Raw genomic sequence first — 16,738 nt, 5'->3', positions numbered from 1 at the left:
TGGCCCGTTGGAGCACAGTCAATTCGCTGAGGCAATAGATCATCTTTGGGAGAGATGTGAGAGAGACCAAATAAGTGAATGAATAAAGTATTTCGTGACAATCAGCTTTGAAATCAGCATATTTTGCGTTATGGTTTGCACATTATCACAAACATAGTACTAGGGTAGTGAATTGATGTTAGCTTTAGCTGTCAGCTAAGAGGGAAAGTTAGCCTACAATAGCTGGAAGCTACCGGTATCTTCATGCATTGTAAGGTCTTCTCGCCTGTATGGACATTGTTTTGCTGAGCAAGAGGACAAATACATTAGAGTGTCTAGTTTGAGAAACAGACGCCTCACAGATCCTCAACTGGCAGCTTCATTAAATAGTAACCGCAAAACACCAGTCTCAATGTCAACAGTGAAGCGGCGACTCCGAGATGCTGACCTTCTAGGCAAAGTTGCAAAGAAAAAGCCATATCTCAGACTGCCCATCTTAATCTTTTCTTTTTATTGACCAGTCTGAGATATGGCTTTTTCTTTGCAACTCTGCCTAGATGGTCAGCATCCCGGAGTCGCCTCTTCACTGTTGACGTTGAGACTGGTGTTTTGCGGGTACTATTTAATGAAGCTGCCAGTTGAGGATCTGTGAGGCGTCTGTTTCTCAAACTAGACACTCTAATGTATTTGTCCTCTTGCTCAGATGTGGTCCTCTGTAGCTCTTGGTCCTCTGTAGCTCAATTGGTAGAGCATGGCGCTTGTAACGCCAGGGTAGTGGGTTCGATCCCCGGGACCACCCATACGTAAAAATGTATGCACACGACTGTAAGTCGCTTTGGATAAAAGCGTCTGCTAAATGGCATATTATTATTATTATTATTATTATTATTATGTGCACCGGGGCCTTCCACTCCTCTTTCTATTCTGGTTAGAGCCAGTTTGCGCTGTTCTGTGAAGGGAGTAGTACACAGCTTTGTACGAGATCTTCAGTTTCTTGGCAATTTCTCGCATGGAATAGCCTTAATTTCTCAGAACAAGAATAGACTGATGAGTTTCAGAAGAAAGTTATTTGTTTCTGGCCATTTTGAGCCTGTAATCAAACCCACAATTGCTGATGCTCCAGATATTCAACTAGTCTCAAGAAGGCCAGTTTTATTGCTTATTTAAATCAGCACAACAATTTTCAGCTGTGCTAACATAATTGCAAAAGGGTTTTCTAATAATCAATTAGCCTTTTAAAATGATAAACTTGGATAAGCAAACACAACGTGCCATTGGAACACAGGACTGATGGTTGTTGATAATGAGCCTCTGTACGCCTATATATTTTCCATTAAAAATCTGCCGTTTCCAGCTACAATAGCCATTTACAATATTAACATTGTCTACACTGTATTTCTGATCAATTTGATGTTATTTTAATGGACAAAGAAAATACTTTGCTTTCGAAAACAAGGACATTTCTAAGTGACCCCAAGCTTTTGAACGGTAGTGTATGTGATTATGTCTTGTACCAGAATTAGCTCATCGCCAGCTGCAGCCTTTCGAAGGATGTATGAGGTAAAGAAGCACGCACACAACATTTTCCTTTGGACTCTCTCATCCGGTGAATTCTCACGTTAAGAGTTATCACGTAACATCAGAATGTTGTATAACCATCTAGACACCCTATACTGTGTCTTACTAATTGTGTTCAAATTAATATTTAAATTCCTGTCAACTGTATGTTACGCCACCACCAGTGGCTAAAAGGTGCCATTTCTACCAAATGTGGCATACAGTGGGGAAAAAAAGTATTTAGTCAGCCACCAATTGTGCAAGTTCTCCCACTTAAAAAGATGAGAGAGGCCTGAAATTTTCATCATAGGTACACGTCAACTATGACAGACAAAATGAGAAAAAAAATCCAGAAAATCACATTGTAGGATTTTTAATGAATTTATTTGGAAATTATGGTGGAAAATAAGTATTTGGTCAATAACAAAAGTTTCTCAATACTTTGTTATATACCCTTTGTTGGCAATGACACAGGTCAAACGTTTTCTGTAAGTCTTCACAAGGTTTTTACACACTGTTGCTGGTATTTTGGCCTATTCCTCCATGCAGATCTCCTCTAGAGCAGTGATGTTTTGGGGCTGTCGCTGGGCAACACGGACTTTCAACTCCCTCCAAAGATTTTCTATGGGGTTGAGATCTGGAGACTGGCTAGGCCACTCCAGGACCTTGAAATGCTTCTTACGAAGCCACTCCTTCGTTGCCTGGGCGGTGTGTTTGGGATCATTGTCATGCTGAAAGACCCAGCCACGTTTCATCTTCAATGCCCTTGCTGATGGAAGGAGGTTTTCATTGAAAATCTCACGATACATGGCCCCATTCATTCTTTCCTTTACACGGATCAGTCGTCCTGGTCCCTTTGCAGAAAAACAGCCCCAAAGCATGATGTTTCCACCCCCATGCTTCACAGTAGGTATGGTGTTCTTTGGATGCAACTCAGCATTCTTTGTCCTCCAAACACGACGAGTTTAGTTTTTACCAAAAAGTTATATTTTGGTTTCATCTGACCATATGACATTCTCCCAATCCTCTTCTGGATCATCCAAATGCAATCTAGCAAACTTCAGACGGGCCTGGACATGTACTGGCTTAAGCAGGGGGACACGTCTGGCACTGCAGGATTTGAGTCCCTGGTGGCGTAGTGTGTTACTGATGGTAGGCTTTGTTACTTTGGTCCCAGCTCTCTGCAGGTCATTCACTAGGTCCCCCCGTGTGGTTCTGGGATTTTTGCTCACCCTTCTTGTGATCATTTTGACCCCACGGGGTGAGATCTTGCGTGGAGCCCCAGATCGAGGGAGATTATCAGTGGTCTTGTATGTCTTCCATTTCCTAATAATTGCTCCCACAGTTGATTTCTTCAAACCAAGCTGCTTACCTATTGCAGATTCAGTCTTCCCAGCCTGGTGCAGGTCTACAATTTTGTTTCTGGTGTCCTTTGACAGCTCTTTGGTCTTGGCCATAGTGGAGTTTGGAGTGTGACTGTTTGAGGTTGTGGACAGGTGTCTTTTATACTGATAACAAGTTCAAACAGGTGCCATTAATACAGGTAACGAGTGGAGGACAGAGGAGCCTCTTAAAGAAGAAGTTACAGGTCTGTGAGAGCCAGAAATCTTGCTTGTTTGTAGGTGACCAAATACTTTTTTTCCACCATAATTTGCAAATAAATTCATTAAAAATCCTACAATGTGATTATCTGGATTTTTTTTTTCTCATTTTGTCTGTCATAGTTGACATGTACCTATGATGAAAATTACAGGCCTCTCTCATCTTTTTAAGTGGGAGAACTTGTACAATTGATGGCTGACTAAATACTTTTTTCCCCCACTGTATTTGATCATGGCCCACCGTAGGAAAACACCACTTCAGCAAATGGGATTATGCTATTATATTATTATAGCCTAGGCCCTATAGCGTGAATATAGGCTACCTTTGACAGTGCTGCAAAGGGTCCATATGGCCCACATTAGCTACAAGACTGCTGCGACTCAGTAGTATCTTTTGGGACCATACTGGAAGTAAATCAAATTAAGCTTTATTAATATAGCACATTTCAGACATGAATGCAACACAATGCACTTCACAGGATTTTTAAAAATAAAAAACAATGAAGATACAAAAATAAAATACACAATATGGCCAAAAGTATTTGGACACCTGCTTGTCGAACATTTCATTCCAAAATCATGGCCATTAATATGGAGTTGGTCCCCCCTTTGCTGCTATAACAGCCTCCGCTCTTCTGGGAAGGTTTTCCACTAGATGTTGGAACATTGCTGCGGGGGTATTGCCAGAAGATAATTAGTGAGTTCGGGCACTGATGTTGGGCGATTAGGCCTGGCTCGCAATCACAGTTCCAATTCATCCCAAAGGTGTTCGGTGGGGTTGAGGTCAGGGCTCTGTGCAGGCCAGTCAAGTTCTTCCACACCGATCTCAACAAATCATTTCTGCATGGACCTCGCTTTGTGCACGGGGCATTGTCATTCTGAATCAGGAAAGGGCCTTCCCCAAACTGTTGCCACAAAGTCGGAAGCACAGAATCGTCTAGAATATAATTGTAAGCTGTAGCGTTAAGCGGCATTGGAACTAAGGGGCCTAGCTTGAACCATGAAAAACAGCCCCAGACCATTATTCCTCCACCAAACTTTACAGTTGGCTCTATGCATTCATGCAGGTAGCGTTCTCCTGGCATCCGCCAAACCCAGATTCGTCTGTTGGACTGCCAGATGGTGAAGCGTCATTCATCACTCCAGAGAACGAGTTTCCACTGCTCCAGAGTCCAATGGCGGCAAGCTTTACACCCTCCAGCCGATGCTTGGTATTGCGTATTGTGATCTTAGGCTTGTGTGTGGCTGTTCGGCCATGGAAACCCATTTCATGAAGCTCCCAACAAACAGTTATTGTGCTGACGTTGCTTCTTGAGGCAGTTTGGAACTCGGTGTTGCAAAAAAAGATTTTTACATGCTACGCGCTTCAGGGCTTGGCGGTCCCGTTCTGTGAGCTTGTGTGGCCTACCACTTCGCAGCGGAGCCGTTGTTGCTCCTAGACGTTCCACTTCACAATAACAGCACTTACAGTTGACCGGGGCAGCTCTAGCAGAGCAGAAATTTGATGAACTGACTTGTTGGAAAGGTAGCATCCTATGACGGTGCCATGTTGAAAGTCACTGAGCTCTTCAGTACAGGCCATTCTACTGCCAATGTATGTCTATGGAGATTGCATGGCTGTGTGCTCGATTTTATACACCTGTCAGCAACTGGTGTGGCTGAAATAGCCCAATCCACTAATTTGAAGAAGTGTCCACATACATTTTGGCAAGTAGTGTATTTACTACAGAACAAACATAAGAGGATAAAAACAAAAGACTAAAAAAGGAAAGGAAAAGCAAAGCTAAAAAGGTGTGTTTTAAGATCTCTTTTAATTATGTCCACAGTTTCGGCCCCCCTCAGGTTCTCTGGCAGGCTATTCCAGAGGCAGGGGGCATAGTAACTAAAGGCTGCCTCTCCATGCCTCTTGGTACCAGGCTTTGGGATAGTTAAAAGGCCAGTGCCAGAGGACCTGAGGGACCTACTGGGTACATAACTCAAAAGCATGTCTGATATGTATTGGGGTGCACAATCGTGGATTGATTTAAAAACAATAGAAGAATCTTAAAATGAATTATTAAACTCAAAAGGCAACCAGTGCAGAGACTTCAGAACCGGTGTAATGTGTACTCTCCGTCTGGTCTTGGTCAGTACCCATGCTGCAGCATTCTGTATGTTTTGCAGTTGACCAATGGCTTTCTTGGGTTGACCAGACAGGAGAGCATTACAGTAGTCAAGCCTGCTTGTAATAAAAACATGGATGTGTCTTTCTGTATCAGCCTGAGAGAGAAACGGCCGCACCATGGAAATGTTCCTCAGGTGGTAAGAAGCTACTTTGGTCACATTCCTAATGTGTGATTCGAAATTGATTTAAGAATCTAATATGACACCTAGGTTTTTTACCTGGTGTTTTATCTTTATTGCCCGTGAATTAAAATGTGCGGCCAGATTCTCTCTCTGTGCTTTGGCTCCAATAATAAGTACCTCTGTCTTGATTTAGCTTGAGGAAGTTGTGAGCCATCCAAGTAATTAAATCACTAATACAGTCTTAATAATGTATCTGTGGTACTAAAATCCTCTGGTGAAACAGAAATGTAAATTTGGGTATTGTCTGCGTAGCAGTGAAAATCAATGCCGTGCTTTCTAATAACGCTGCCACGGGGTAAAAAACTGAACAGTACCGGACCCAAAATCGAACCTTGTGGAACACCACATGTGATATCTATTTTATCTGAGTTATGTTCACCAAGTAGTAGCATATTGACAGTAAAACATTTCACCTGGCCAAGGCTGAACTTCAGTGTGTGTTTGTGTGTGTCTGTGGGGTGGTTACAGGGGTTATGTTACAACTAGATAACAGTAACACTACCTTGCTTTGGATCTAGAGAGAGTGAGTTTCATGCCTGATAACTTAGGGCCTACACTTTAAGAATCCACTGTCTACGATCTATGTATGCTATAGATTCCATAGACTCTATGGAGACTTTGTACTAAATATATCAGTGTGGGATACATTAGAATATCCTTTAACAAATTAATTGTTTATCCATTGGCAGAGTAGCGTGTCAAATGTCACCACTGCTGTATAGGGCTTGTGTCACACACACACACAGAGAGACACAGAGACTTCTGCTAATACAGACATCATGTTCTAATGCCCACCGCAAATAGCTGGCATTGGGCTATTTTGCACATTGATACTTTGCAAACGTTGAAATGACATTCAAGCAGTGGAGGCTCCTTGGGGGAGGACCATCCTCCTCCGAAGAATTTCAGAAAAATTAAAAATAGTGAAACATTAAAAAAGTTCCTTTTTAGATAACACTATACTAAATATATTCATGTCACCAAATAATTGACTAAAACACACTGTTTTGCAATGAAGGTCGACAGTAGCCTCAACAGCACTCTGTAGGGTAGCACCATGGTCTAGCCGGAGGACAGCTAGTTTCCATCCTCCTCTGGGTACATTGAGTTCAATGCAAAACCTAGGAGGCTTGTATTTCTCACCCCCTTCCATAGACTTACACAGTAATTATGACAACTTCTGGAGGACGTCCTCCAACCTATCTGTAGCTCTTGCAGCATGAACAGACATGTCCACCCAATCAAAGGATTAGAGAATTAATCTAGTACTGAAAGCATAAGCTACAGCTAGCTAGCTAGCACTGCAGTGCATAACATTTAGTGAGTAGTTGACTCAGAGTGAGAAAAACAAAAATGAAGAAGCAAGAGAGCTAGCTATATTTCATATTTTTTTCACTTTCACTTACTTAGCTAGTGATTGCAGCTAGCTAGTTTAGCCTACTCAAACACCCGGCTCAAACAGAGAGGGATGCTATGTTAGCTAGCTGGCTATGGCTATCCAACACTTGAAGTCTTCCAAGTCAAGGTAAGCTTTTGGTTTTATTAATTTATTGCCACCGGAGCCTACCGGTGTAACTGCTCATCTCTTTGCTGTCTGTACACTGTAGTGCATGATTTGGCAGTTTTACTAACGCGTTAGAGCTAGTAGCTATGTTGACTATGACGTTATAATATGGTGACAACGATGTAGGCTGTGTGTAGCGGTTAGCGGTTATGATATGAAAGTTTGGCTCTGAAAGGTTTTTTCGCATGGTCACAGACTGCTGATGTGTTATGCATTGAAGTCCACAAGCGAAGGGAAAAGGTGAGGGAGGAGAGTGTGTAGATGCGAGAAGAAATTATACAACGATCAAAGAGACCATGCTGTATGTATGTGGCTGCTATGAAGTGAACTGTGTTTGGAATGTGATCAGGGATGTATTCATTCCACCGATTCTGTTGAAAAACTTTTCAAATGGAATGAAATGGGGTTAAACATACCTGAATTTGTCCAATAGAAACTCTCGTTTGCAACTGTTGGACTAATGATTACACCCTAGATCAGCTAGATGCAGGCAAGAGTGTGCAAGGCGGTATTGAATGTGTCAATGTCTGTCATCTTGATTACTCAAATTTCTCTCGACCTGTGAACCTTGCGTACATTGTAAACTTTAATTCATAGGCTAGGTTGTAGCAACTTACATTTAAGTCATTTAGCAGACACTCTTATCCAGAGTGACTTACAGGAGCAATTAGGGTTAAGTGCCTTGCTCAAGGGTACATCGACAGATTTTTCACCTAGTCGGTTTGGGGATTAGAACCAGCGACCTTTCGGTTACTGGCACAACGCTCTTAACCACTAAGCTACCTGCCGCCCCAACTTCATGATGGGTATAGGGAAAATTCGCCTAAACCTTTCGCTGTTTCATTGAGCTGGGTGAATATGCTGTATTATAAATAAGGCTTATAAATAAATAAAACTCGTCCTCCCTCATCTGAAACTGCACCGACCGCCACTGCATTCAAGACCGTTGTATTTTCAACAGATACAAGTTTGCCACCACCTATGAATGAGAATGCATTGTGTCACTGCAGTGATAGGGCAGTAAAAGACACACTGACTATTATCCGTGGCCATGCCACCGATGACACACAAAGCTATCCCACATACACATAGCGACCTTTCCTTTTTCTGACTCATTCATCATTCTGGATGGCTGCCAGACATACGGCTTCAATTTATACAGGCAATTTCCCCGTTGTGACCATCACCATCTTTGTTCGTTTATCAACATGCATGCTGTCATCACGCCTTCCTACTTGAGCTTGTTTCTATTCATTTATATTTCTAAAGATGTGATGCTGCACCCCAACTGCCACACCATCTACTTCGAATAACAGTATCATCAGCAAGAAAATAAATGCAGAAAATTCTAATTACCGGTGATAAACGTTGCGGTTTCGTTGAACACACCGCCCCTCTTCACTGAAATGATTGGGAAAGTGAAAACAACACGAGACGCATCCAATTTGATAATCTCTACTGTCTGTCTACGATATGAAGAAAGCCTCTATTCAAGCCTGTTGTTGACGTACGTAAATGCAAACTGCATGAGCAATGAGTGACAATAAAATGTTAAGGTGGACCTACAGCAGTGATGCTTAGATACTACCGTTGCCGCGTGAATAAAACGAAACATTGGCAGGAATTATGTTTGTTTGCTGTGTAATTGTAAAACGTGTTTATGACATTCATAAATTATAAACCGGTATGTTCAAGATGCTATCTAGACCACCTTAAATCGACAGTGCGGCTGTAGCCCAGTGAGCACCGTCCGACGCCGACGTCCACGGACGTTGAGATTTGGTCTGTCCACCCTGGCCTTGATTTCAAATCAAATCAAATCAAATTGTATTTGTAGACCTTACAGTGAAATGCTTACTTACAAGTCCTTAACCAACAATGCAGTTTTAAGAAAAATAAGTGTTAAGAAAGTATTTACTAAAATAAACTGAAGGAAAAAATTGATAAGTAAAACAAAGAAAAAATAAGAAAATATAGAAAAATAACAAATAATTAAAGAGCAACAATAAAATAACAGTAGTGAGGCTATATACAGGGGGTACCGGTGCAGAGTCAATGTGCGGGGCCACAGGTTAGTCGAGGTAATTGAGGTACTATGTAGATGTAGGTAGAGGTAAAGTGACTATGCATAGATAGTAAACAGAGAGTAGCAGCAGCGTCCACAGACGTCGTTTTGTTGTCCGGCATCGATTTGGCCCAAACATAGACGTCTATGATTGGTTCAGATTTGGCCCATCTTTCATTTCAACGTCCACAAACGTCTGGTCCGGACTTGATTTGGCCCAAACATAGTCGTCTATAATTGGTTCAGATTTGGTCCGGTCCGGACTCGATTTGGCCCAAAAATAAACATCTATGTTTTGGAAGTTTAGACAGCACAGTACAGTAGAGCTGGGGTTTTTTGCCCTAGCACTACACAGCTGATTCAAATAATCAAAGCTTGATGATGAGTTGGTTATTTGAATCAGTTGTGTAGTGCTAGGGCAAAAAACAAAATGTGCACCCAGGGCGGGCCCCGGGACCGAGTTTGGGAAACCCTGCAGTAGAGCACAGCAGAGTACAGTACAGTAGAGCAGAGTACAGAAGAGTACAGTAAAGTATAGTTCAGTACAATACAGAATAGTACAGTATAATAGAGCACAGTAAAGTACAGTATAATGTACTATATTGTACTGTACCCTACTGTACTTTACTGTACTGTACTCTACCGAACTAAACTGTTCTGTACTGAACTAAACTCTACTGTACTGTGCTGTCCAAACTTGTGAAATAGGCATCTATGATTGGTTCAGATTTGGTCCGGTCCGACCAAATGTGGTCTTGTTTGGGGTTGGAGCTCATTTGAATAATACCCAGCATGCATTGTAAGGGTTCATTTACATTTAGGGCAGATGCTCTTATCTAGAGTGAATTACAGTCAGTGTATTCAACTAAGGTAGATAAACAACCACAGATCACAATCATAGCAAGAAAAAACGTTTCTGTAACCATTATTGAGAATGTTATAAAATAAGTTTTTTTTCTGTTGGTCTAAAAACTTTGAACATGGTCACTGCCAGTTCTAAAGCGTTTGAAAAAACGAATGACAGAAGGGAGCAATAATAAATATTCCATACTGCAATATTCAGTTTGCTCCATTTTCCTATTTTAATTGGAATTTTTGTAATGTGATATAATGCTTTCTTCATTGAGATGTAGAGATAAGTGAATGTATGTACGGTTAAAATTTGGCCATAGAAACAATGACCCAAAATATATGCATTTTCAACGTCCGTAAAATACATATTTTCAACATCTGTAAAATGCATATTTATAACATCTGGAAAATACGTATTTTCAATGTCTGGAAAATGAGTATTTTCAACATCTGGAAAATACTTATTTCCAAGGTCAATATGTATTTTCCACGGCCAGAAAATAAGTATTTTCAACTTTCATTCAGAACTGAAAGTTAACCTGATTTCAATGTCATATACATTCATGCTACACACTTATCACAACTGCTGCTGCCACAGACTCTTATTATGATTGCTAAATACTGCACAATTTAAACATTACATTTACATTTACATTTTAGTCATTTAGCAGACGCTCTTATCCAGAGCGACTTACAGTTAGCACATACATTATTTTATCGAACCCACAACCCTGGCGTTGCAAACGCCATGCTCTACCAACTGAGCTACATCCCCTGCCGGCCATTCCCTCCCCTACCCTGGACGACGCTGGGCCAATTGTGCGCCGCCCCATGGGTCTCCCGGTCGCGGCCGGCTACGACAGAGCCTGGATTCGAACCAGGATCTCTAGTGGCACAGCTAGCACTGCGATGCAGTGCCTTAGACCACTGCGCCACTCGGGAGACTCCATTTGCCCCCCAATCCCCCCTTCCCCAAAACACATGTAAATAAATTCGTATTCTTATCTTTTATTATTTCTTATTGATGTTGCATTGTCGAGAAGGAACTAGCAAGTAAGCAATTTGTTGGATGGTGTATATACCATGTGTATGCTGTACATATGACTAATAAAATTGACACCGAAAAGTACTAAGCTAACGTTAGCTAGTTTCTCCTTTCAGGCTATGTGCATTTTAAAACAGTTTTTATATCTTGCAAAAACACAGAGAAAGTGAATTGATACATGTTCTGCTATTGCTCATGATAACGATTGAAAAACTGAATCCAAATCCATTCAGATGAACAAGAACCTCTGCAAAATCTACTGGATTTCTTCTTCTTCTTCAGTGGGGTTTATCGGTGGTTGGCATCCACCATTATGGTGCATTACCGCCACCTACTGTACTGGAGTGTGGATCTACTGGATTTTATAAAACATTTTAAGTTTAAATCAAATCAAATCAAATCAAATCAAATTTTATTGGTCACATGCGCCGAATACAACAGGTGCAGACATTACAGTGAAATGCTTACTTACAGCCCTTAACCAACAGTGCATTTATTTTAAACAAAAAAGTAAGAATAAAACAACAACAAAAAAGTGTTGAGAAAAAAAAGAGCAGAAGTAAAAAATAAAGTGACAGTAGGGAGGCTATATATACAATAGAATAAAGTGACAGTAGGGAGGCTATATATACAGGGGGGTACCGTTGCATAGTCAATGTGCGGGGGCACCGGCTAGTTGAGGTAATATGTACATGTGGGTAGAGTTAAAGTGACTATGCATAAATACTTAACAGAGTAGCAGCAGCGTAAAAAGGATGGGGTGGGGGGGCAGTGCAAATAGTCCGGGTAGCCATGATTAGCTGTTCAGGAGTCTTATGGCTTGGGGGTAGAAGCTGTTGAGAAGTCTTTTGGACCTAGACTTGGCACTCCGGTACCGCTTGCCGTGCGGTAGCAGAGAGAACAGTCTATGACTAGGGTGACTGGAGTCTTTGACAATTTTGAGGGCCTTCCTCTGACACCGCCTGGTATAGAGGTCCTGGATGGCAGGGAGCTTTGCCCCAGTGATGTACTGGGCCGTACGCACTACCCTCTGTAGTGCCTTGCGGTCAGAGGCCAAGCAGTTGCCATACCAGGCGGTGATGCAACCAGTCAGGATGCTCTCGATGGTGCAGCTGTAGAATTTTTTGAGGATCTGAGGACCCATGCCAAATCTTTTTAGTCTCCTGAGGGGGAATAGGCTTTGTCGTGCCCTCTTCACGACTGTCTTGGTGTGTTTGGACCATGATAGTTCGTTGGTGATGTGGACACCAAGGAACTTGAAGCTCTCAACCTGTTCCACTACAGCCCCGTCGATGAGAATGGGGGCGTGCTCAGTCCTCTTTTTTTTCCTGTAGTCCACAATCATCTCCTTTGTCTTGGTCACGTTGAGGGAGAGGTTGTTGTCCTGGCACCACACGGCCAGATCTCTGACCTCCTCCCTATAGGCTGTCTCATCGTTGTCGGTGATCAGGCCTACCACTGTTGTGTCGTCGGCAAACTTAATGATGGTGTTGGAGTCGTGCCTGGCCATGCAGTCATGGGTGAACAGAGAGTACAGGAGGGGACTGAGCACGCACCCCTGAGGGGCCCCCGTGTTGAGGATCAGTGTGGCAGATGTGTTGTTACCTACCCTTACCACCTGGGGGCGGCCCGTCAGGAAGTCCAGGATCCAGTTGCAGAGGGAGGTGTTTAGTCCCAGGATCCTTAGCTTAGTGATGAGCTTTGAGGGCACTATGGTGTTGAATGCTGAGCTGTAGTCAATGAATAGCATTCTCACGTAGGTGTTCCTCTTGTCCAGGTGGGAAAGGGCAGTGTGGAGTGCGATAGAGATTGCATCATCTGTGGATCTGTTGGGGCGGTATGCAAATTGGAGTGGGTCTAGGGTTTCTGGGATTATGCTGTTGATGTGAGCCATGACCAGTCTTTCAAAGCACTTCATGGCTACAGACGTCAGTGCCACGGGTCGGTAGTCATTTAGGCAGGTTATCTTAGAGTTCTTGGGCACGGGGACTATGGTGGTCTGCTTGAAACATGTTGGTATTACAGACTCAGTCAGGGACATGTTGAAAATGTCAGTGAAGACACTTGCCAGTTGGTCAGCACATGCTCGGAGTACACGTCCTGGTAATCCGTCTGGCCCTGCGGCCTTGTGAATGTTGACCTGCTTAAAAGTCTTACTCACATCGGCTACGGAGAGCGTGATCACATAGTCGTCCGGAACAGCTGGTGCTCTCATGCATGCTTCAGTGTTGCTTGCCTCGAAGCGAGCATAGAAGTGGTTTAGCTCGTCTGGTAGGCTTGTGTCACTGGGCAGCTCGCGGCTGTGCTTCCCTTTGTAGTCTGTAATAGTTTTCAAGCCCTGCCACATCCGACGAGCGTCAGAGCCAGTGTAGTATGATTCAATCTTAGACCTGTATTGACTCTTTGCCTGTTTGATGGTTCGTCGGAGGTCATAGCGGGATTTCTTATAAGCGTCCGGGTTAGAGTCCCGTTCCTTGAAAGCGGCAGCTCTACCCTTTAGCTCAGTGCGGATGTTTCCTGTAATCCATGGCTTCTGGTTGGGGTATGTACGTACGGTCACTGTGGGGACGACATCATCGATGCACTTATTGATGAAGCCAGTGACTGATGTGGTGTACTCCTCAATGCTGTCTGAAGAATCCCTGAACATGTTCCAGTCTGTGCTAGCAAAACAGTCCTGTAGCTTAGCATCTGCGTCATCTGACCACTTTTTTATTAGCCGAGTCACTGGTGCTTCCTGCTTCAGTTTTTGCTTATAAGCAGGAATCAGGAGGATAGAGTTATGGTCAGATTTGCCAAATGGAGGGCGAGGGAGAGCTTTGTATGCGTCTCTGTGTGTGGAGTAAAGGTGGTCTAGAGTTTTTTCCCCTCTGGTTGCACATTTAACATGCTGGTAGAAATGAGGTAGAACGGATTTAAGTTTCCCTGCATTAAAGTCCCCTGCATTTAACGTCATACAACTTGCGTCAGATTGGTGGCGTTCGAGGTCGTTTTCTTTTGTACTCACGCTGCACAGATGATCAGTCTCACGATGACTGTGAAAGCATTTAACGCCACAAGATCCACATTCATATGATAATAATAATATAATATGCCATTTAGCAGACGCTTTTATCCAAAGCGACTTACAGTCATGTGTGCATACATTTTTACGTATGATACAAACAATGTGACCGACCAGTGGGTTGCAAACCCGGATCTCATGCCAGAGGACCACATAGCTGAATATGAATACATCCAAGTCGTAAAGACAAAGCCCAACCTCCCAACACATTTTAAATTTTAGTCATTTAGTAGACGCTCTTATCCAGAGCGACTTACAGTTAGTGAGTGCATACATTATTTCATACAGGCCCCCCGTGGAAAACGAACCCACAAGCCTGGCGTTGCAAGCGCCATGCTCTACCAACTAAGCTACATGGGACTACCTCAACAGTTTCCCCACATAGGACGACTAACAATTTACATCGGTCCAATTAATGGTCCCCATGGCACGCCCAAATGTCACCTACAGGGCTCCAAACTCCAATTCACATACAAGGGACGGTACTTATGTTTTGTATTGACTTGGGGAGCAGTCAATACAAATCTCCAGGTCCCAGCAGGCAACTGATGAAAGGTATAATTATAACCCAAGTGTGATCACCAAACCACCTCTGTGGTTTGACCCTTTGATCTTGTCCTCAGGGTAGAACACACAGATGTTTTGTATCCAAAAATTCCATATAGAGGCATTGGCTTTTCAACAGGAGCATGTCCACCTTGCCTCCTGTACTTGTGCAACGAGAGCAATTTTTGATGCTGGTGTGTAGCGCGACATAAAAAAAGACGAGCTGGAACGCCCCCATAGACTAACACCGTTGCATTGTGGGATCCGAATTGGTAGTCACGTTTTTGATCCAGCATGGCAGGAAAACAGAAAAGCAAAAGGTAAATTGCTCACAGTGAAATGTGGGTACTGATAACGAACACATTTGTTCTATTACATAACAATATAGCTAGCTTATTTATGTATTGTACGTGTCAAGTGTTTTGTGTCGTTCTTTATTTCCCTTGGAATGTTGAAAGCAGAGTTGGTAGCTCACTTGTAATAATCAACGTTAGCCTTAGCTAATAGTTAGCTAGCTTGCTTGGTTTGAAACATAATGGTTGGCTAACTCGCTAACCAAGTGAGTTGAGCGAGTGATCAACATGTAACGTCCTCCCCCGTTCAGTTTGTAAGTTTGTTTTGGCATGACTTATTGAAATGTAACGTTAAACGGATCAAACGAACTAACGTTAGCTAATTTCGCCAACTAAACTAACTTTACACGCCATCATAGTCACTGGAGTGAGACTTGTAAAATATTTACATTTACATAATTTAGCAGGCAAAGTGTAGCTTGTTTGAGTGTAGCTAATTAACTGACCTTTGACTTTAATTAAATATATTTCTGTTTGCTAAATTGGCTGTGTATTGTTTCTATGTTGCAGGAAGTTGGAGGACCTCAGTGTGGACGAGTTCCTGCTATCTGGCTTTGACTCGGCAGGTGAGGCTGATTCTGAGGATGACACTCCCACCCGGCATGGACAGAAATCGAAGAAGAAAGCAGGGCAATCAGCAGCTCAAGACAAGTAAGTGTTTCAGTCTCACTTCTTCAGTCAGTATCTGCCCCAGATACTTTAGTGTACCCGAAAAATACAAATGTCCTCCCAGGTCACCTGGTAGAATGTTATTTAATACATGAGTATGTCCTGTCTTGCAGGGGTGATGACAAAAAGAAAGGCAAGGCATCTCAGCACAAAGACTCACTGTCAAGGTTAAAAAGTAAAGATCCAGAGTTCTATAAGTTCTTGCAGCAGAACGACCAGACCCTGCTCAACTTTGACGACACCGACAGCTCCGAGGATGAGGAAGAGAGGAAGTACCACACGCTGCCCAAACAACTGGAGGTACTAGGGCTTTGACTTTGAAAAATGTTTCATGATGTGAAAACGTAATTCAGATTATGTATAGACTGAATATAGGGTAAGTTGATGCACATTTGTTTCTGATCTAATATGGTAGCCTATGCTTGATTTAAACCAGCAGCATTAGAGATTAACATCTAATTTTACACGTGTAAATGTCATATTTGAGGGGATGCTGATTTTACACTCAACATGTATTTGTTTATTTTCATGATTTGTATTCCTTAGAATGTTTTCTTTGTCTCTATAATGGTCTTTACATTTTTCAGAATAATGTTAACTTCAAGGTTATGTGTGACGCTAGGAGGCCAGTTCTGATGATGAGGAGGAACAAGGAGAGTCCACAAAGAAATCCAAGAAGACAGCAGAGGTTATCAAAGTAACAGAGAAAATGGTTGATGAGTGGCAAGCTGCAATCAAGGTAACACTTACCTACAGACTATCCACCTAGCATAGACCTCCTCCATTTTCCTCTACCAGACTTTAGGTGTAGTCATTGTAAACAGACACAACCACACCGGGATGCAGGTTGCATAATGGCCCTTTTAAATAACCAACTTTTGACGCATATTTTCTCTCCGCAAATAGAATAGTGCTGGGTCCCATCTTCCACCTCCCAAACCTCTGGGTTAACTACCGTCCCATGAGTGTCATGATAAAAAACAATGCCTACCGGGCAGCATTAATTTGGAAGGAAAACGTATTATTACATGAAGTCAAGACGCTTTTGTGTCTACTGTACCACAATGCCAGTGCTTTTGCCCTTCGTTCTTATATGC

The 16,738-nt window shown here is 42.6% G+C and overlaps 1 protein-coding gene across 1 annotated transcript in view; it reads left to right on the top strand.

Moving 5' to 3' along the window:
- The first annotated feature begins 14,871 nt into the window (after positions 1–14,871).
- The window catches only part of LOC311148291 (nucleolar complex protein 2 homolog), a 38,009-nt gene continuing 36,142 nt past the window's right edge, over positions 14,872–16,738 (top strand). Inside the window, exons 1-4 of the mRNA XM_084185205.1 lie at positions 14,872–14,939; positions 15,483–15,623; positions 15,755–15,941; positions 16,264–16,380. Of these exons, the coding sequence (XP_084041331.1) occupies positions 14,914–14,939; positions 15,483–15,623; positions 15,755–15,941; positions 16,264–16,380 (471 nt within the window). The 5' untranslated portion in view covers positions 14,872–14,913. The remainder of the gene's footprint in view (positions 14,940–15,482; positions 15,624–15,754; positions 15,942–16,263; positions 16,381–16,738) is intronic.

The sequence above is a fragment of the Coregonus lavaretus genome (assembly GCF_964263955.1).
Source record: "Coregonus lavaretus genome assembly, chromosome: 20".
In the NCBI taxonomy this organism is placed as follows: domain Eukaryota; kingdom Metazoa; phylum Chordata; class Actinopteri; order Salmoniformes; family Salmonidae; genus Coregonus; species Coregonus lavaretus.
This window is presented reverse-complemented; position numbering and strand designations above follow the sequence as displayed.